Here is a 20,346-nt window from a genome sequence, read left to right on the forward strand (position 1 = left end):
GGAGCCACCTCCTGTGCGACGGCCGCGGACCTGCACAAAGCCTCGCCAATTTTCCCGGTGAGGGCCCTCCAACGATCAAGTTAGAGTGGGATAAATTTGGTACAGCCAAAAGTTCTTTAGAAGTTACCTGACCAAGCTATTTATAGTCTCGGTGGAGTGGCCCAGATGGTAGAGGCACTATCAGCCCTCATTATGGGGGGGCGTGGCTCTGAGCCGGATGGCACGTAGCTTAGACTGGTTGGTGGCATGCAGTACTGCCCGTTCTTGAGAACGGTAGGGTGTTGACAGTCACGGCAGGGTATCGCCGGAGTAGTTAAGGTACCATCTGACTGCTGAAGGCCAATTATAAAGACATGATATAGTAGTGTTATGAAGTACGGCCACATAAGTGGGCGTAGGCCCACACATGGGTGTGGTCATTGGCGAGGCCGAGCTCATTAAGTAGTCGCGTCATGCGTTTGACGATAGCAGGTACTGGAAGTAGCTCGACTTCTCGAATTTCGAGGCATGCTTAGTGGAGCGCCTTGAGCTCGAGGGTCGAGGCATACTGCTGGGGTAGGCGCCCCGAGCTTGGTCGGGATGGATCGGCAAATGTCTGGAGGCACCCCGAGCTTGGTCAGGGGAGTCGGCGAAATCTGAAGTTGGTGGAGCTTTTGGCAGAGTCCCGAAGTCGAGCTGACTCTGGACCGAAGTGAAGATTCAGCTGATTATCATTGACGTTTATTGGATCGAAACTAGGTGGCCTTTTAGTTGTGGGCTGGACGATCCATTTTTCCCTTTATCATAGTTGTTATGACCTTCAAAACTAAATATCATTGCCATACTACAACAAAAAAGGGTTTTTCGATCTCTTACCCACCTACGCAAGAAAGAAGCATTGGCAATTTGGGCCTGCGCAAAAATTTGCCGACGCTTTTTAGTAGCGTTAGAAAAAATCTAGATTAGACGATACTTTTGAGCGTTGTCAGAATTCTACGATGCTTAAAAGCATCATCGGAAGCCCTTCCAGCACCTCTTAGCTTAAAACGACGCTTTAGAAAGCGTCGTCAGAAGCCTTAGTGCGCTAATGCGGTGATGCCTAATTATTCCGGCTTAATTTTTCCTTAAAGACGATGCTTAAAAAACTATCGTCGGAGGCCTAATAGCCAACTAAGACGATGCTTTCTAAAGCATCATCAAAGAATAGCAGTTAACAACCCCCCACCCCCCTCTCTCTTCCTCCCCGATCGCAAGTCCCAACCCCTTCTCTCTCTCTCTCTCTCTCTCTCTCTCTCTCGCACGTGGAGAACAACAATCCCTAACCCCTTCACCCAACCGCCATCATCCCAGTGCCTTCTCTGAGCGCTTATTTCTTCTGCGTTCTTCCACCTGAGAGTTGGCAATTTGAGGGTGATTTTTGTGTTGAAATCTTCAATCCATCATTTTGGTTTGGTCGTTCTTCGATTGAAGGCCTGAGATTTCTGTATACATCGTTTTGAGCTAGTTTGAGGGTGATCTCTCCTCTTCTCTTTCTCGTCGCCTTTTTGAACCGGTTTCTGGAGATCTGCATTCTGAGCTAGTTTTCAAGTTTCTGGATGCTTTTTTGTTTTATGGATTTGAAGTTTTCGGAGCTCTTAGGATTTAAAGTTTTGATCCTGATGCCTTATAATCTCCTCCTATATCTAATTTGTTTTTTCAGAAGCTATTTGGAATCAAATCTTTAGATTTTTTTTTTCCTATAATCTGTTTAACTTGCATGCAAGTGATCCAATCCTGTTAAAGATGAACTAAGATTTGGATGCTATTTTAAGTGCCTGGTGCTGAACTTTCATGGAGTTTTGGGGCTTTTTTGAAGAAGCTCAAGGTCGAAATCTGCACTGCATAAAAGGTATGCGACCAAATCCTTAAATCATTCTTCTCTCTCAGCTTTTGGAAACGAGCTGAGTTTTTCTTCTCGCCTTTCTGCTGAAGGTCCTCTTTTTGGGTTTTAATTCGCTTTTGATCTCACTGGCAGCTAGGTTTTCAGGGAGCTAGCATTTGATGGATTCGAAAAGGAAGAAGATGAAGACCAAGATGAAGATGAAGATGAAGGTCGAGGGATACTTCCATTTCTACTATAATTTTTAATTTTTAATTTGTGATCATGCTTCCTAAGTTATTCCTATATTGTAATAGGTTTTCTATTGTAATTTGTAAAAAAAAAAATCAATAAATTGTGCATTTGTTGTTGTTCTTATTGTTGTTCTTGTTGTTGTTCTTGTGCTATTAGAAGAAGCAGAATCAAAAGAAACCAGTAAAGTAGAATTAATTAGGTTTTTTATTTTTTAAAAAAATAATTCTAATGATGCTTTAAAGCATCATTAAAATAAGTATTGCCGATGCTTTTGTAAAGTGTCAGCAATTTAGTTCTCCATTTTGACATAGGCAACGCTTTTAAAAGCATCAAAATGAAAATTGCCGATGCTTATAAGCGTCGGTAAAGGCCATAATAAGCGTCGCCAAAGATTTTTTTTCTTGTCGTGCCAGCATCTTTTGTTGGTTATTATTTATAAATATTTATCATAATATAAAGTACTGATGTTATGATGCTTGCTATTAACCATTACTTTCATATTATTTATTATTACTTGAATTTTTCCCAAATTATTTTTTGGTATATTTGTATGATAGTTGAGCATGAAAATTGTGTACATTTGTTTCCTTGCATTGGCTCCAGAACTGGACCCAACCCAATCTAGAACCAAATGCGATCGGTAGGGTTCAGATCATGCTTGACTTGATGTGGCCCAACTAGCATTATGGGACTTAAAATAGATTTTTTCATGAGCTCAACGTAGCACAGCCCAATGGATTGGGTTCGAGTGCAAAATCATAATCGAAAGAAAACTAGATCAAGTCAAGCTAGCTTTGATCCTAAGCAGAACAAGTTACAAGATAATCTAGTTGATAATTTCCATATTCCATTCAAAGTTTGAAAATTTGTGAGAACATCGACTTATACATTGTCCTTTTTCTGTGATATATCGTAATGGCGATATGCGAGGCAATATGATAGTTAGGAGATAAGGCTACGCATCGCATTTATTTCAAGATTGGAAATGAGAAATATGTTTGACTAGAGGTGCGCTTGTATGCGCTTGAGAAATTATTGTGCTTAAATCTAGTGCCAGAGAGTTGAGAGTTGAGAGTGATGGTGACAGCAAATGCTCAGATCTGGCAGCAAGTATACCTACCAATGATGCCCCCAAGGATCTATCCTAGAATGGATTGAGGAAAGGAGTACAAAGAGATTAGAAAGGATTACAGGAGGATGCAAAACATGGATGAGTAGCTGTAAAGAATGTCCCAATGCATGAGGCTTCTGTGGTTGCAAGATCTATGGAGAGCACGCAACAATACCCTCACATGCATAGAGATTGTTTCCGTATTTCGAACCTATGACATTCAAGTCCCAATAAAGCAACCTTAACCCTTGCATCAAGGCTCGCTTTTATTAAACCGAGTGAACTTATACAAAAGAATTCCTATTAGCCAGTCTTTAATATTACACCAAACAATATCGAGCATGCTTGCTTGCTGAGCCTAGTCACAATTCAAGTCCTTTAGTGCTTATACAAGACACCCCGTTTTGAGTACCACCTTTACAACATTTCATGATCATAGTGAAATTCGATGCATTTTGCTTTTGCTCTCAAAAATTACTACATTGAATAATAAGCTGAACTATATTGTTTCATGCTTAATTGCAATTCGCTTACAATTTGGCAAATTACATAACTTTACTAGTAATACATAATCATTACAGTTTTAGAAGTTCATGGACCACAAATTCTGTACTACGGAAGCAAGTTTATCACCTACAAAGTAGTGAAACACCTATTTGACAATCTACTGAGTAGAAGGTTGATTATGCGATACAAACCAAAAGAAAAATCTAATCCAGGGATGATGGTTTCACTAGATCTAATTGACCAAAAGCATGACTGTTTTTGAAGCAAAATTGCGTTCTTGAACTAAGTATCTCCGCCTTCAAATCTGAAGCATAGCTGAAAATTAGCACATGATAAATTTCTTGTCAGAGCTCAAAAGAGGTAGCACGCCCCGCTTATCACAAGAATCTTTAGCTCTGATGAACCAAATTAGCAAGGACCTTGCTATCTGTCACTTACCTTATCTATGACGTCCATATTGGAAAAGAATGGATGTTAGCTAATTTCCAGAACTATAGATGCTCCCATGATGATTCCACAGATGAATGAATAAAGATGGCATACTCACTATATTGGAGCCCAAAGGAGCTGTTAGTGGAGATGAAAATATGAACACATGCAACGATGACATGTGCATTTAAAATCTTGAAATAACTTTTATATTCACCAATTTAAAATATCATTTGATTAAATTGATACTCTACCCACAAGTGCATCAGAAGAATATGAATTGGTATGACATCTTTAGTTTTCAAACTTTCAAATTGACTATATATAAAAAAATTTGTACTGCTGTTAAAGGGCAAGGCTTAAGGTACAAATACCAATTTATCAAATGATTTCAGATGCATTATATGCACAAAACATGCAACCGAAGAAAAAGTAGAAACTTCAGATCCCCCAATATAAAGAAAATTTCACATTAGATAAGAGGGATAATTCACAATAGTACCACCTATTCTGCTTTGGAAGTGTCCTGCATTCTTGGGTGTAGATGTGAACTAAACAATCACAACATCGAATCTTCTTAAAGAATTAGCTTTTCTTTTGAGCTTCATCGTAATCGTGCTCAATCTCTTCTTCTTGGTGTTGCACCAACGGCATGTCAGGAACCTCTTCAATGCTCTTTACAGGCTAAAGGGGAAAAAGAAGATCTTCAAAGACAAGAACTCTAGAGAGCAAATGTTGCCAAAAATGGCTGCTGAATGGAATCAAAGGAAAAAGTCATAAATATTTGACGTTACCTGCCACAGTTCTAGAAGACGCACTAGAAGAAAATTGACAATCATGACCAGACAAAATAGCTTTCCTGCCCAAGCCCCACATTTGAGGTATCTTCAAAAAAAGGGGAAAATAAGAAAGAAGAAAAAGAAGACTACGTCAGCAGTCTTGACTTACTGCTAAATGTATTTATGACAAGTTGATGCACAAGCATTACCAACCATGCTGGTGTATAATGAACTTAGAAGATATATATCAAGACATGAAAAACATGATCAAGTGGTTCAATGTAGCTAGTGTTGTGCATCTTTGCCCCAAAAAACTGAAGTTGAATCACATGAAATGAGATGTTTAGAAATGCCAATAAAAATTGCCACTGGATGTCACCAACTTTAGGGAAAAAACATTCAATATGGACAACAAACAACATAGCATCTGAACCTAAATATTTCCAGATGCCAAAAGGAAAAGAAATTTGATGGCCAGATGAAAAAATAAATGGATATGTAGCTCTAACAGCACCCAACATTTGTTATTTCTAACATGTTTGCAATTAACATACCGTGGTAGACGCTGCAGAAGATTTTTCTCAGAGGATTGCAGTGCACGGTCATACACTATCTCTGTTCTTTTAGCCACGTCATGCCAACTATACAGGCTTTTCATCTAATATCATTATTGGAAACATATAAAAATTAAAAATCAACATTTCACAAGAAAAAGTAAGGTTTGCTAAGTCTCTCAAAGAAATAGAGTTGGTCGGGCAAATGATTAACCAAGATAAGTAGAATTGAAGACTTACACGGAGATGCATGACATGCGGATCGATGCTTGGAAGCATGAAAATTGCTTTTCTAATAGCCCACACCATATCACCTGGTGCTGGTTCTGCAAGTACTATCATGTCATCTGGTAAAACCTGCCCAGAGATGAAAAAGGATGCAATAATTAGCAACCAAACTCCCTTTTTTTTTCTTCAACCAAGATTTGAGCATCACTAATCCGTGAAATCATAGCATCAGGACATAAAGAGATTGAGAAAGGATCACAAACTGCATGCCTCTGGGACACCTCCAACTCTTGTGCTCACAGTTAGCAGTCCACAACTAGCAGCTTCCAGAATGGCTATGCAAAAGGCTTCTGTAAGCGAACTACATTAATAAGCATTCATCAGAAAAATATACCCTCTTTTCACTAAAAAAGGCAGATAAAAAGGTGCAGTCAAAGGCTTCTTTGTGCAGATTCTAGAATATATCCAACAGGAGAATAGTTGCATGAAATGAGATTTTTCCCCCTAGCCATGTTAGATACAGAACAAGAACCATAAAAGCATGTAAAAGCCCATAATTTCTTATCCTACTGAAAAGGAAAAGGCAATGTCAAGATACCAACTGACAATGTCAAGAAGGCAATGCTTGGGGCATACTTCCCTATACATAATCATGAAAGCAAGTCACAACTAATTGTGAAAGGTGAACACTCTCATTAACAATCAGATTACATTATAGAAGGGCACATCAGTGGGCTTTGTCGGCTACAGTGGTAAGAACAATAATAGAACTGACTATTTTATTGTTGATATTGGGTGTCAAATGAAATAGCTGGTGTGAAACACTCTTAAACACCAGAATACTTACAATTACTCTTATGATTATAAGAAAACAACTTTACCTAATTCGCAGCAAGGTGAACTGGGCACCACCGCAGTTGTCACGCTGTCTTCCTAAGAAGATGAGGTTCTAAGTTTGAGTCTCGGGCACTGCATCCCCAAGTATTTAAACTTGGGCAATTACATTTGGTGGGCCTCCCTCCCGTTTCCTCAAAAAAAAAAAAAAAAAAAGAAAAACCTGTTCCAAGCAACTGAAGAAAAGACCAATTAGTGTCCTGTCTATTTTTTTTAAATCTGCATAAGATATATAGATAGAGGATAGCATAAGGAAACCATAATGTTTGAGGACAGGAAATAGGACCCTTCTCCCAGCCTTCTTACCACTTCTCTACACAAACACTTCTAAAAACATCATAAGTACTCCTATTCTAGCAGCCTCTTGCATCTTAAGGTGACAAGTTTTCAAAATAGAGAGACTAGAAAAGCATAATGATAACAAACAAGATTAGTTCATTTTCCAGAGTCAACTTTATAATCCATATTCACCAATCAATTCTCTCAACAAGTACTCTAGCACTTTTGCAATATATTTCAAATTTTTCTCATAGTATTCACCCTTGTTATCTTAGGCCTTTCCTCCTCTATCTAAGCCTTCAAAACAAATTCAAGCACCACTCTTTACCAAAGTCTTCCAATACATATGTTGCACATGTTCATACCTCTTCAGTTGATTCACCATCACTTTGTCCTCATTTAATTACTTCACTCGGATGGCTCGGTTAGGGGTAAGCCCCTCCCTTTCTCAAAAAAAGACAAAGAAAAAGAAAAAAAGCCTATGCATTATCTTATATATTCACTTCTCACCTTTCCTTATAAGTTTCAACAAACATCAATCTAATATTCTTACTTCTGTCACATTCATTGTGCTTGCATGAATCGCACTGTCCAGCAGTCTAAACCATACATGATGCAGGCCTTATTGTCATTATATAGAATCTTCATCAGCATTTTAAAAATCAGACTGGGTTGGCCAATTGAACCATCAACTGGTCAAGTTTCAGTCCAGACAAACCGCTTAAACTATTTTTGTAGAAACTCAACCACAGACTAGCAATTCGTTCAAACTATTTCAGTTTTCTCTAAGCAGTTCAGTTCCATACAAAAGATTCCAATCAAGATCGCGCTTAGGGCTTCTTTCCTAGTGTCTCTCCACAATCCAAGCCTTCAGTGAGGCCCACATTCCTCTTCCTCCATGGAACACATACTCCACCTTTAGTGGCAATCCATTTCTCCAAGTATGGCACCCTATCTCTCTCTCTCTCTTCCTCTGTCTAATCCACCATTAAGGCTGGGTACCAGATGCAAATGTTCCTCCCATGGCAATATTGGTGATAATTGCAATTCATAGCTCCCTTTGGTGCTACTATGGGTGGTGGTTTAATAGTTCCCATAAGGAATCCCATGTCTGATTTGCTAAGAGAGTTCCTTCTTTTTTTTTTGGTGAATAGGAGAGTCCCTTCTTCACCCTCCTATCACCTTCAAAAAAACAAAAAAAAGGAACAGAGATGACACAATGATAAAGGAAGCCCTTATCTTTGTAGTTGGCAATTATCTCAGCTAAAGGAAGAAATGTTGGGCTATAGGTAAGATCATGGTATGCCGTACCATACCAGACGGTACCGGACGTACCATACCATACTGGTTCGGAACCGGTTCTGGTAGCGTACTAACACTTAATATGCCAAAAAAATTTGTATACCGTACCGATACTATGCTAGTATAGCACTGGTAGGGGATCCGGTACCGAGACGGCAAACCTTGAGTAAGATAACTTTGCAAATAGAGAATCTAAAACAAACAGAGAACCATTACATACCATACAAAAGCATCTAACCATCCATAGTGTCAGCTTTATGGATTCTCATTTGCCAAGTATTTCCATTTAGGGCCACCTTTGATGTTATTCTAAGTTTTTGCATATCCTTCCTCAGCCCTCATCCATGTTAGCTTAGATCTCCCCCTCCTTTTCTTATCATCGTCAGCATAAACCAAAGTACCTCTCCTTGTTGGAGCCTCTACAAATCTTCATGTACATGTCCAAACCATGTCAATCGATTTTTCATTACTTTGTCCTTAATTTGTGCTCATACATATCCTCTAATATTCATTTCTTATTTATCTTTTTTAGTTTTACCAGCATCCATCTTCACATTTTCATTTCTGCTTACTCAACTTGTTTCCATACAATTTATTCATTATCAGCACTCTACCATGCAATGTATCAAGCCTTACTGTTAGTCTATAAAATTTCCTTTAAGTCTTCAAGATATGCGCCTATCATATATTACTCTAGATGCATCTCTTCATTCCGTCCAACTAACTCTAATTTTATTATATATATATATATATATATATATATATATATATATATATTCAAATATTTCCCCATTATTTTATACAATAGAACCTTGACTCCTCCCTAATTTTACTTCTTCAATGAAGATTTATTTAGTAGAATCCTCACTTAACAATTTTCCAAAATAATATCTCCATCCTTATTTAATTTCCTCATCTTTCACTAATATCCTATTATCCTCACATTTAACCATTTAATTCCCATGTTTTATTTGGATTAGTTCATAACTTCATATGTTCCAAGTTCCCTTTTTTAGGTAATTTATCACAGAAAGATGCAACTTTTTTTCCTTTAAATTCCACCATCTTATCTTTAGACATTTATTAATTTCTTTTCTTGTCTTTTTGCACTTATTGTATAAATGTAAGACTACAAACCTATGTTATGTTGTCAGATTCTCGTAACGTCACCTTACAATCCTTGTATGTTGATCCATCTCTTTTCTTGATAAAATAATAATCTATTTGTGACAAATTTGATCCACTCTTAAATGTTCCTAAATGCTCATCTCTCTTCTTAAAATATATGTTTTCTATTATTAAGTCATAAGCTATTGCAAACTCAAGAATGGAATCTTGCTTTAAATTTCTATCTCCAAAACAAAATCCACCATGTACTCCGTCATATCCCATATTGCTCTTCCCTACCTGCCCATTTAAGTCACCGCCTATAAGTAACCTTTCTCCTTCAGTAATACGTGCATCAATCCATCCATTTCTTCCTAAAATGTATACTTAATCCTTTCCGCAAAGCCTCCTTATGATGCATAGGCATTAACTATATTGATATCCTCATCTAAAACTAATTTGATAGCTATTAATCTATTAGTTATCCTTTTAAAATCTATAGTTTTATCTTTGATTTCCTTATCCACTACTATTCCTACATTTTTTATTATTATCTTTATCTACATATAACAATGTCCTTTATCCTTGGATTTAATACCTTTCCATTTAGTTTCTTGTAAGCAACGCTTTTTTCCTACTCGTCATTGTATCTCCACTAGTTATCTACTCTTTCCAGTCAAAATTCCAACATTCCAGGTAACAAATCTAACTCTCTTCTTCTATATGGTTACTAATATGATTGGCCACTGGAAGACTCTATTCCTAAATAACCCTTGCTCATTTGTTGCTCAAGTTGGGTAACATTGTAGCAAATTGCTTATGGGAAACGATCCAACAAACTGTTACTCATTTGTCACAATATGGAGTCATATTGTAGCGGGTCATTTATGGACAACGCCCTAATCGATCCTTCCCCACTTCTCGCCACAATCGGATTAGGTTAAGACACATTGCATAGAACAAGGGATGCCCTAACATTCACATGTATCAAATTAGGATCCATTTCATAGTTATCAACATATTTTTACAACCAGCTATCAACCTGACATCAACCCTTTACTTTTCTCATCTGAGCTTGGGACCGGCAATGGCATGTGTAATCCCATTCAAGTTTGCTTTGTTTCTGTTCATTTATTTATTTGGTAGATACACAATATAGGTCTTTTTACTTGTTCAAGCTGATTTTTTTGGGTACCTGCTGAGATTATTTTTATATCTCTTGTCAAGTAAAATTTTGATGGCACATGAAATAGAATGAATTAACAAGTGCTTTTCCTGCTAGAAGGACTGGATCCTTTGAACAAGGTCGTGCTTTTTTATTAAAACCGAATTAATTACTAATGGAAATAGGAAAAATACATAATAATACCATGAAATATGCATCATTATGATACTATGTGATCATAAAGGGTGCCAAAAGTTGTTGGAATTTGCTAGATATTCTTATTTTTTTAGATATTTTTCTGTACATTTATATTCTATTTCTATTTATAATTAATTAATTTTAATCTGTTTATATTTGATAATATTTATTATTCCATCAAGATGTCATGGTTCTTTCCTAGTATAATCAACAATCCAGGTTTCAATGCATTCATTTTCATGCAAGTTGTCAACAAATGTATCAATCACACAAAAACAAGGAAGTGCCTCTCCACCTATCCAACCAAATTTGATATATTCAGGTATGTTTTGATCCATCTCACCATTCTTACTACGGTAGATATTAGATAATGAAACCAATCAGACTGCTAATCTTGTCCATCAATTTAACTAGGCCCTTTATTTTTTAATGGAATTTTAGGCTCATCCTCTAGGGTTTTTCTCTATAATAGCATGCAAACCTGATACATGATTGTACAATTTCCTAAATGTTGATGGTATGTTCATGTATGACTACAACCAAGGCTAGTGCTAATACATAGTAACATGCCCACTGAATGAAAATATACCAACCATGGTAACACCCCCAATGAAACTTTACCTGTCTCCCCACAACAACTCCTAACACTTCTGTTTTTCTATGCCACAAAAGTACCCTCCCAATACCCACTCATATATAACTTTCTGTGAAATGTGTAAGAAAAAAAAATACCCTCTCCATTATTGTCGTTCCATACAATAAAAAAAGAAAAATCATTTTCAGAGATTGTTGTCATTTTTCTTGCAGTTAAGGAGAGAACATACGTAATCCAGGTAAAAGATCATTCCAAGTAAGTCCAACATACAAAAAAAGAAAAAAGAAGAGCGAAATAAAGTTAGAAGAGTTTTGGGATTGGCTCGATCTCCCTCATGACAAAAGCAAAGTTTGAAGCTTTGGACAATATTGCACCTTCTCAAATTTTTGCAATCAAACCCAATCCAAAAGTAACCGGAATTTGGGGATCTCAGCTAATATATATAATTTGTTGGGTTGCAGTCTATGTTGACCAGTTTTAAATGGTTTCAAGAGAAAATAAGCTTTTCTTTTTTTATTTTGGCTGATATACTACCATAAGAGTCCCACTTCACTCGATCCCGTCCGCCTTGCACTCATTTCAATTGTTTTGGGCTGAGACAGGGGAAAACCTTCAAAAGTATATAGCAAAGCCTTTGAGAAACTGATTAGCAAGATCTTATATGGGCTTAGCATGTTGAAAAAAGTGGGACAATGTAATCTTTTCTTGTTTGATTTATCTTTTAATTTTCAAGTTGATGAAATGCTAATATTTTATGAAATTTCGAGATATCAGGAGCTGATTGTGAATTTTTTTTTAAAAAAATATTATTCACGAAAAAATGATGAAAATCTGAAGCTCAGCATGTGCACAAGTCTTGTTTCATTTCATAAAATCCACAAACTGGCACATATTGTAAAATAACTGATATGTTGATACTAGATTCTCAATGTGTAAGGATCACAAAAACTGACCTGACTCAAACACACCTGATTAACTTAACCTTGTTTAAAATTTGGGAAGGGTTCAAATCAAATTCTATGACCTAACATTTAAAATGGTCAATCATGGGTCAGAGCTTTCACCTACTCACATCAAGAGGGTAGTATAATATTTGAAATGAATGAAGTTGGGCCGAGACAGGCCATGACCTTTGCATAATGCTTTTAACCATGGTTTTGAGTACCAAACTGCACTAGTCTACTCTAGGTGTACTGTACGATACAAATAAGGAAACAAAACTTGGTATGCCCCCAATATTGAAACTAGATATCCGACCAGCATAGCATACGAACACTTGGTACACCTATACCAGTCAAGTGTCAGCAAGGATACCTTGGTTCTTAAAATACTGCTCTTAAGAAGAGTTGGTCTCTTTTAATACTAGTTATTTAGTTCACCTCAACCCGAATCACTTAATCATATGGGTTACTAGGGATTATGTCATGTGGGTCACCATGTGGGCCAAAAGGGTTAAAGACTTAAAGTGTCCCAATCCATAACTGGGCTGACTCAAATCGAGTCAGGTATTGGTCAAGGTTGCATATGTTATTGTACTAACTTGTGTTTATCAAACCCAAATTAGCACAGACAATTGCCGCCCCTACTGGAGAATTTTGCATTTAGTCTTTAATTTGTTTAGCCTCAGCAATTCTTTTATTGCTTTCCTTGATGACTTAGTTCTAAGAAATATATGTTAAGTTACCACCAAGCAATATTTTATACTGCAAACAATTGATTATATTAGCTGTTTCCTTGACTTCCAAAATTCATCAATAATTTTCTTATCTCTCTTACTCAAATTTTATAATAGCTAATTGGTGGAATTTGATTGACTGCTTCAACAATTGGTTCATCTTCCTTCTAACTCTCTAGATTAAAAAAACTTTTCTTTTACTTTTTGCAGTATTGACATTTGAAAAACAAATGTAAAAGTTAAATTGTTATGCATAAAAAATGTTACTTCATTGGAATTGTTACAAGCAGTTATAATTCAGTAAAATCTCACAGCTTCTAGAAATGAGATCATAGCATTACTTGCCAGCATGATTTTTTTTCTTTATTAAAACAATAGATAGCCTTGTCTATATTTAAATCTAAAATTAAAAAAATAAGATAATTTTTGCTGACTATTCATAAAAATTCTTTTTGATGTTTAAAGAATATTGTAATATATTCTTTTAAATGTGTACGAAGTTCTCATTGTTAAATTATTATTTTAATATAATATAATTACATATATATATATATAATGAAGAGTTGATAAAATGACTATATATTATAATGATATAATGGGTAGACAACTATCATAATCAAGACCACAATACATACAGAAATACATTGCCAAAGGGTTGTAACTTGTAACATTATTTGAATAGTCATTTTAGAAAGTTAATTTCACATGATGGCTACAAATCTCACCATCTAAACTACTCTCCATCATTACATTCAGTCCCATACTCCCATGTGAAAACTATTGCAACCCATCCCACGGCATGGATTCTCTTGGCTGTGATAGCTAGTGAAACAATCCTAATCACTAACATTCTTTGCTTTCTTCATGTAATTGAAATTTCAGTGTGAAAGCAAACCCCCAAACATTAAGATCGGCCCTACTTAATTTCGTTTCAACTCAAATAACAAACATGCAATCTCAATTTAGATTCATCATGTCAACATAATAAAGCATATTCATTTTTTTAACTTGATTTTTCCTGTTATTTACTTTTGTATTAGATATATCACTTAACCATAAAATAGGATTAATTAGTTCTTTATTTCCAATGTTCAAACTTCAACGCGAACATCTCTAGTGACGTTGTAATATAATTTTGATAAATTTTCATATTAATAATTTTTGATAAATTTTTCATATTTACATGGTTATCAAATATAGAACTTTCTGTTACAAATCACTTACACATGCATGTGCATGTAAGTTTTCACAAGTATCAAATACATATACATACATAAACAAATATATATATATAGAGACTTACATAATGAAGACTTCCATTTAATAATTTTCTGCAAAAGAATTCTAAAAATCTTCAAGCGCATGTCACATGGCACACAACCATAGCCTAGTCACATTTCGTAAAATCCCCAAATAAAGATCAAAAGCTTATTCAAAATATTACTTATAAGTATATAAGATCTAAAACTTAGAGATTTATTAAATTTGAAGATGCAACATATATTTGGTGTACAACACTCTCGCAAAATTAATTTTTTAAATTATTTCTTAACATTCCCAAAAGGTTCAACTGAAACCACTAAAAGCTATAAATTCAAAACTATATCATAGTCCAAGATTTTGTTGGTAATTTTTTTAACCATTACCATTTTGTATCTTTTCCCAAATATTCTCTTTTTACTTTTTATTTATTTTATATTTAGTTGTAAAAAGTTTTTCACTGAAACTACAATAGAAAGTAAAGTTTTATTTTGGGCTTCAAGTGATTAAACCGAAGCAGATTTTCCATTCTTGGGTGGATATTAGTGGGTAAGAATAGAGTTGATCATAGGCTGGGCATCAGGCCTAAACTCTATTTATTTTTAATTGGGCTTCAGGCCAGGCCTATATGAAATTTGACATTTTCTGTGCCCAAGCCCGGCCCGTGATCAGCTTTAGGTAAGAAACATGGATATAGAAAAAAGAGGTAGGGGCGGGGGAGAGGATAGGGCATATGATTGGATACTCATCTATGCATTCTTCTTTCTTATTTTAGAAAAAGGGTGACTGTTCATGTTGGTCGATGAGCTCCTCAGAAGAAGTAAGCCACTATATGAGCCAATTAAAATTTACTAGGACTCAGGTTCATATGGATGAGCCCAGTCATATGAAAAGACATTTAGTATACCAACGCCCTTGCACATACATGAGACACCCAAAATAAACAATATTAACCATCAAATCTCCATTAAATGAAGGTATCTTGAACTGCTGAGAAATATTGTGGTAGAAGCTATGTTGGTCTAAAAATACTAGGTATTGATTTAGAATAAGAAACAGATATTGGTCCAAAATAAAAGACAGATGCCATAAAAATATGTACCTATTTAAAAAAATATGACCGGATATTAGAACAGATCGCACTTGAGCATGTGGAACAGCCCCCAACATATCAACTCTGTCCTGAAGAGAATACTTTTCCCTCATCTCTTCAAGCCGCACACGTTTTGGTCCATCGCCTCCAACAATAAATCGGACCTTAATAAAGACAACTGTGAGAAAATAGAAATACATATAATTTATGTTGTGAAACACCATTACCCATGTGATTTAAAAAAAATAAATGAAAAATGAACTGCACCTTGAAACAAGTCAAAATGGAAAAGGAAGTTAGACAGTTGTCATATATCACACAGGCTAAAAGGCAAACCAGAAAAAACAGATAGATTACCTTTGCAGTTTGATTTGTGGTCTGGATCAATTTTTCTTAACTTAGTGTCAATTTCTCTCTCAATATCATGTTTCCAGTTTTGCAGATTCTGATAGAAAATGTAAAAGGTAGTCAGCACTAAGACTTACATTTGAAAAAAGGCGGCACACTTCTGGAATGACTTCAACAAGAAGATCTGCTCCCTTCCGGTATACCAATCTACTGATCACAACAATAACAATTTCATCACAGCTCAGCCGATTAGGAGCAGGAGTAAACATGGCAGTATCCACCGCATTAGGTATTACAAAGACTTTCTCAGGTAGTATCCCAGATCTCAGGACGGTGTTTTCCTTGCTAGTATGAGAGACGCATATAGCCTGATCTACATCTGCCAGAGTAAACTGCAGCACCTTATTCATGTGAATGCTTCCAACATCAGCAAAACCATATAGTGAATGATCAGTGAACACAACTTTGTATCCCATGGTCCTTGCATGCATTAAGGCCTCATGACAGAGTGTTGAGAAAGCTTGATGCCCATGCACAACAGTTATCCTCTCACGTACAATAATATTCCGTATAATTGGAAGTGTTAGGTAAAATGTTGGCAATGTATTCTGCATAATGAATGGTCTCCAAGGAACATAATAAACTTTTAGACCACCTGTCATGTATCGTACTCCAGACCGCTTTCCATATGCATGTGTCATTACCACCACCTGGGCAGCCCAAATATAGATGCCTAATATTAGCTGAAATTACAAAATACCAACATCTAATATTTTACTTCATTTGTCAAATTCACAATTAGAAGCAGCAATTATATCACCAATGGATTTTTTTCAGAGTAAAAAGGATTGCATTGTTTTGCACATAAAGAAAGGTTTCAGACCTTGTGACCAAGCTTAAGCAAGCACTGTGATAGATAATAGATGTGATTTTCCACGCCACCAAAGTTAGGGTAGAAAAAATCAGACACCATCAAAATTCTGTGTCTTCGCCGCTCATCCATAGCATTCAGAACTTAACGTCCTGAAAGTTCAACAAGTTTAAAGATGATGCAATAATTTTTTTTGATACTAAGAGATTATCACTAATAAAATAACAGTGCTAACAAATAAAAGAGAATTCAATGGAAAGTTTCAATAATATAGCATGGAAACAAAGGAGAGGTGGGGACATTAAATCGTCTGCTCATCACTGTTGCAGGTCTCTAGTCAATAAGGCCACGAAAGCACAGTCTACAAGCTCCAGAATGAGTGTCAAAAACTGGACAACTCAGCCTGGCTATTGAGTGCCAATGGAAGCGTGAAGATGATTCTAGATTACAGTGACTAATAAGAAGGGCAGCAAATAGAAGTGCAGACAGGGGGAGAAAAACAGATGATAGGACACAGAAATTCAATGAAGTATGCTTCCCAAGTCAAATAAAAAACACTTGCTAAGTTCAAACTCAAAAAGTAACTTCAAAAAGAAAAAAAAAAGGAACTTTCCGTTAAACGGAGTTGTTTTAGCAACAAAACATTAATAAAACAGAAATAAACAAAGAAACAATTGTAGAAACAAGATACAATTTTTAAAAATTTGATTACATATCCAAAATACTGCATTGGATATATGCATACAGTTAAATAATCAGATGCAATATAACAGTTTCCTAGATCCCAGTATTAAATATGGTTGTGCAATCATCATATACGGTCTTCTCAAGCCCTGCAAGACTGGATTCAGATAAGACTCTTGTGATCCAGTGGTTTTCAGTCCTACTTGTAGCATTAAAAATTAACAAGCATTATAACTCTTCCAATGTGGCGTGAATTCACTTGTCATTCTATAGTTTAAATCAGTATCATGTTATATTCTTCACAGTAATGAGCACAAGTAATACCAGGGTGTACAAGAATGAAATCTGAAATTCTTAAAACAATTCCGGCTACATCAAGAAATGAATATTCATGACAACGAAATGAATTATTCATGAAAGTTGTCTACTAAAATAACAAGATTGATTCACATTTATATTAGACCTCCTAAATGCTCCTCCTCAAATTGAAGACATATAAGTACAGAGAGGGAACAGCTCGAAATTGAATTACGAGAGACCGGTACCCGATAAATTGATCACGACAAGAGGGGGGCAGCGGTAGCAGCAACCGCCAGGATAGCCGGATCTGGCTCCGGCGAAAGGTAGTCCCCGGTATCCGATTGGGGGCGCAGCCCGCGGCCACCGATGAAGCCGACGTGGAGAGGGAGGAGGAGGAGAGAGATGAGAGACGAAGGTAATGGAGGAGAGAGAAAGGGAGGAAACAAAAAAAAAAAGAAATGAATGGGAAAAGAGATGCGAGGCCGCAACGCCGTGCCACACGCTTCCAAGTTCTCGAAATGTACAATTCCAGTAATGCCCTTCTCCAATTTCTTTTACCAGCACTTGCCCTCTCCCGCTCTTCCTCTATTCTCCCACCCCGTCCTCTCGTCCCCATACTTTCTAAGCAAGAGGGAATGGAAGGTATCAGATGGCTTGAAATTTTATTCAGTGAGGTTCTTACATGGCTGACATTGCAATCTATTTGAAAGACCTTTTTGATGAAGATGTTTTTGTGGGAAAGACCACCCAACTGCTGTTTCCACAAGTTTGAATCTGTAGCATTCTGAAAAGTGAAGACTATATGCTACTTCTCTAATATTCAAAAAAATCTGTCATTTGGTGGAGGTAGTTTATTTGTCAAGGTTTCAGTGGCCAGCAAAGGAAGAAGGAACTCCAGGAGTTTGATGAAAAGATTTTGATGTCTGCAAGGCTATGGTCTAATGTAATTTTTTTCTGTGGAGAAGTTTTTGATGATAATAATGATAATTGCATATACATACATACATACATACATACATACATACATACATACATACATATATATATATATATATATATATATATATATATTATATATATATATATATAGATATATAGATATATAATATATGATTATTCAATGGAGTGATATTCTAATAAAGCCTCCATCAATGTCAGTTTCTGCTCTCCCACATCAAAGTTTTTGGCAAAGAGTCATATACTCCATGATAGAGAGGGGTATGGGCAAACTTGTCAAAATTTATAAATTTAACACTGTTAAATGAATAAACAGAGAATATCCTGTTCTTGTTTAATTAACCTGAGAGACATGTATGCGATAAGTTATTTGATTGAATTGATTTATGTATAAATATGGAAAAATAAGAACTATGTAAATACAAAAGACTATAGGGATGAATCTGTAAAGATCTCATAAATTATGGATATATTATATGTAAAGATACGGACACAAATATGAATACGTGTGCGTTTGCAAGATTTTAAATTCTATGGATTGGAATTTTCTGGGTTTTTTTATGAAATTGGATGCCCTATCCTAGTAGCCAAATGTGTTGATAGATATCCTACATCTCTCTCCTTGATTCTTTCTTTTTTATTTAATTTTTTTAATCTTTTTGGGTTTTTTGCAACTTCATTTCCTTTTTTTTCTTTTTTCCCTCATTTCCGTCCTTTCTTCCTTTTTTTCTCCCTTTTTTCCTTTGATTCTTTCCTTTTTATTTTTTTCCCTTTATTTCTTCTTTCCTTCGGTTGTTTTTTTTCAACTTCCCTTCTTTAACTTAGGAGTATAGGAGTTAGTTTCAGCTCAAATTAACTTAGGAATCTATACAAAATAAGAAGAAAAGAAAGATTCCTAAGTTCTAGATTTATTTGATGAAGTGGATGAAGATGAGGATGAAGGTGAGCCATGATAAGGGCGATAGATAATGGATTTTCTAGCTCTAAATTCTAGTAGAGGACGAGGTGGACAAGATGAACCAGGTTGATAAGTTCGACTGGCTTTCATTCCTGCGTGAAGCGACTAATCATTTCAACAAGAGTAGAGGCCAAAGAAGTAAGTGATTTTGTTAGATGTCTTGATTTATCTCGAACTTTTTTAAGCATTCTCAGAATCTGCTCACTGATCTTCTAAGCATTTGCTGTACATTCATTGATTTCTCTTTTCGCTGATGCCTACAAGTGTCTTGTCTACCTCTTAATATCTACAATCCTCCTGAATTGACTAGTCATCAAGAATCAAATGTCAGAGACATCATGCCTACCCAACAACCATCTGGGTCAACAAGGAAACATGATACTCCAATCTCTAATCCATGGGAAGTGCACCATGTGGTGACTCAGGAGCTTGTTGTCCTCCCTGTCCAGTAAATTTAGAAGCTAATAGTCCAGCAAGCACTTGCTCAATAATGGAGTTCATCTACTCCTCATCCATCCTAATAGTGTAACTATAGTTGCTCTCCCGAAAATTTTTAATCACTGGACCATGGCCTATCAACACATTGATCTTAGATCACTAGGAATCAAATCACCCCAGCATTCGAATCACCGGGGATCTTAGATTACTATGGTGATCCTGTTAAATGCCCCCTTAAGAGAAATAAATTATGATTCATCCCCTATCATGTGTCTACAGCACCCACTATCTAAGTACTATCTTTTATTTGATTCGCAGGCTAGTAGACACACTTACACCATAGAAATCAAGTTTTTTGTCTTAAGTACCCAAGCTCTCATGGGTCCCTTGAAGATTAGCTATTATGGTTTCTTTTGGAACCTATATTTTTTTAATATTTACTTTACCATTTAAGCTATTTGCTTTATAATTACAGGTGAAGAATTTGTGCCCAATTTTACCATATTTAAAATGAGTTGTCTT

General features: G+C 35.9%; 1 protein-coding gene across 2 annotated transcripts; it reads right to left on the bottom strand.

Annotated features, from left to right (window-relative positions):
- Positions 1–3,693: 3,693 nt before the first annotated feature.
- Positions 3,694–17,916, bottom strand: LOC103721221 (phosphatidylinositol N-acetylglucosaminyltransferase subunit A). 2 transcript variants are annotated; one of them, XR_003388328.2, is made up of 10 exons: positions 17,717–17,916; positions 16,500–16,639; positions 15,754–16,326; positions 15,278–15,432; positions 5,971–6,061; positions 5,713–5,829; positions 5,473–5,576; positions 4,934–5,024; positions 4,149–4,823; positions 3,694–4,025 (listed from the first exon to the last, which is right to left on the bottom strand). XR_003388328.2 is itself a non-coding variant. In XM_008811337.3 (9 exons), the coding sequence occupies exons 2-9, from the start codon at positions 16,617–16,619 to the stop codon at positions 4,725–4,727; spliced, it is 1,350 nt and encodes a 449-aa protein (XP_008809559.1). In that variant the 5' UTR covers positions 16,620–16,639; positions 17,717–17,916; the 3' UTR covers positions 3,694–4,724. The 2 variants fall into 2 exon arrangements, 1 of the variants encoding a protein (XP_008809559.1); XM_008811337.3 differs by having other exon boundaries at positions 3,694–4,823.
- Positions 17,917–20,346: the final 2,430 nt, after the last annotated feature.

The sequence above is a fragment of the Phoenix dactylifera genome, unplaced genomic scaffold (assembly GCF_009389715.1).
Source record: "Phoenix dactylifera cultivar Barhee BC4 unplaced genomic scaffold, palm_55x_up_171113_PBpolish2nd_filt_p 000655F, whole genome shotgun sequence".
In the NCBI taxonomy this organism is placed as follows: Eukaryota; Viridiplantae; Streptophyta; class Magnoliopsida; order Arecales; family Arecaceae; genus Phoenix; species Phoenix dactylifera.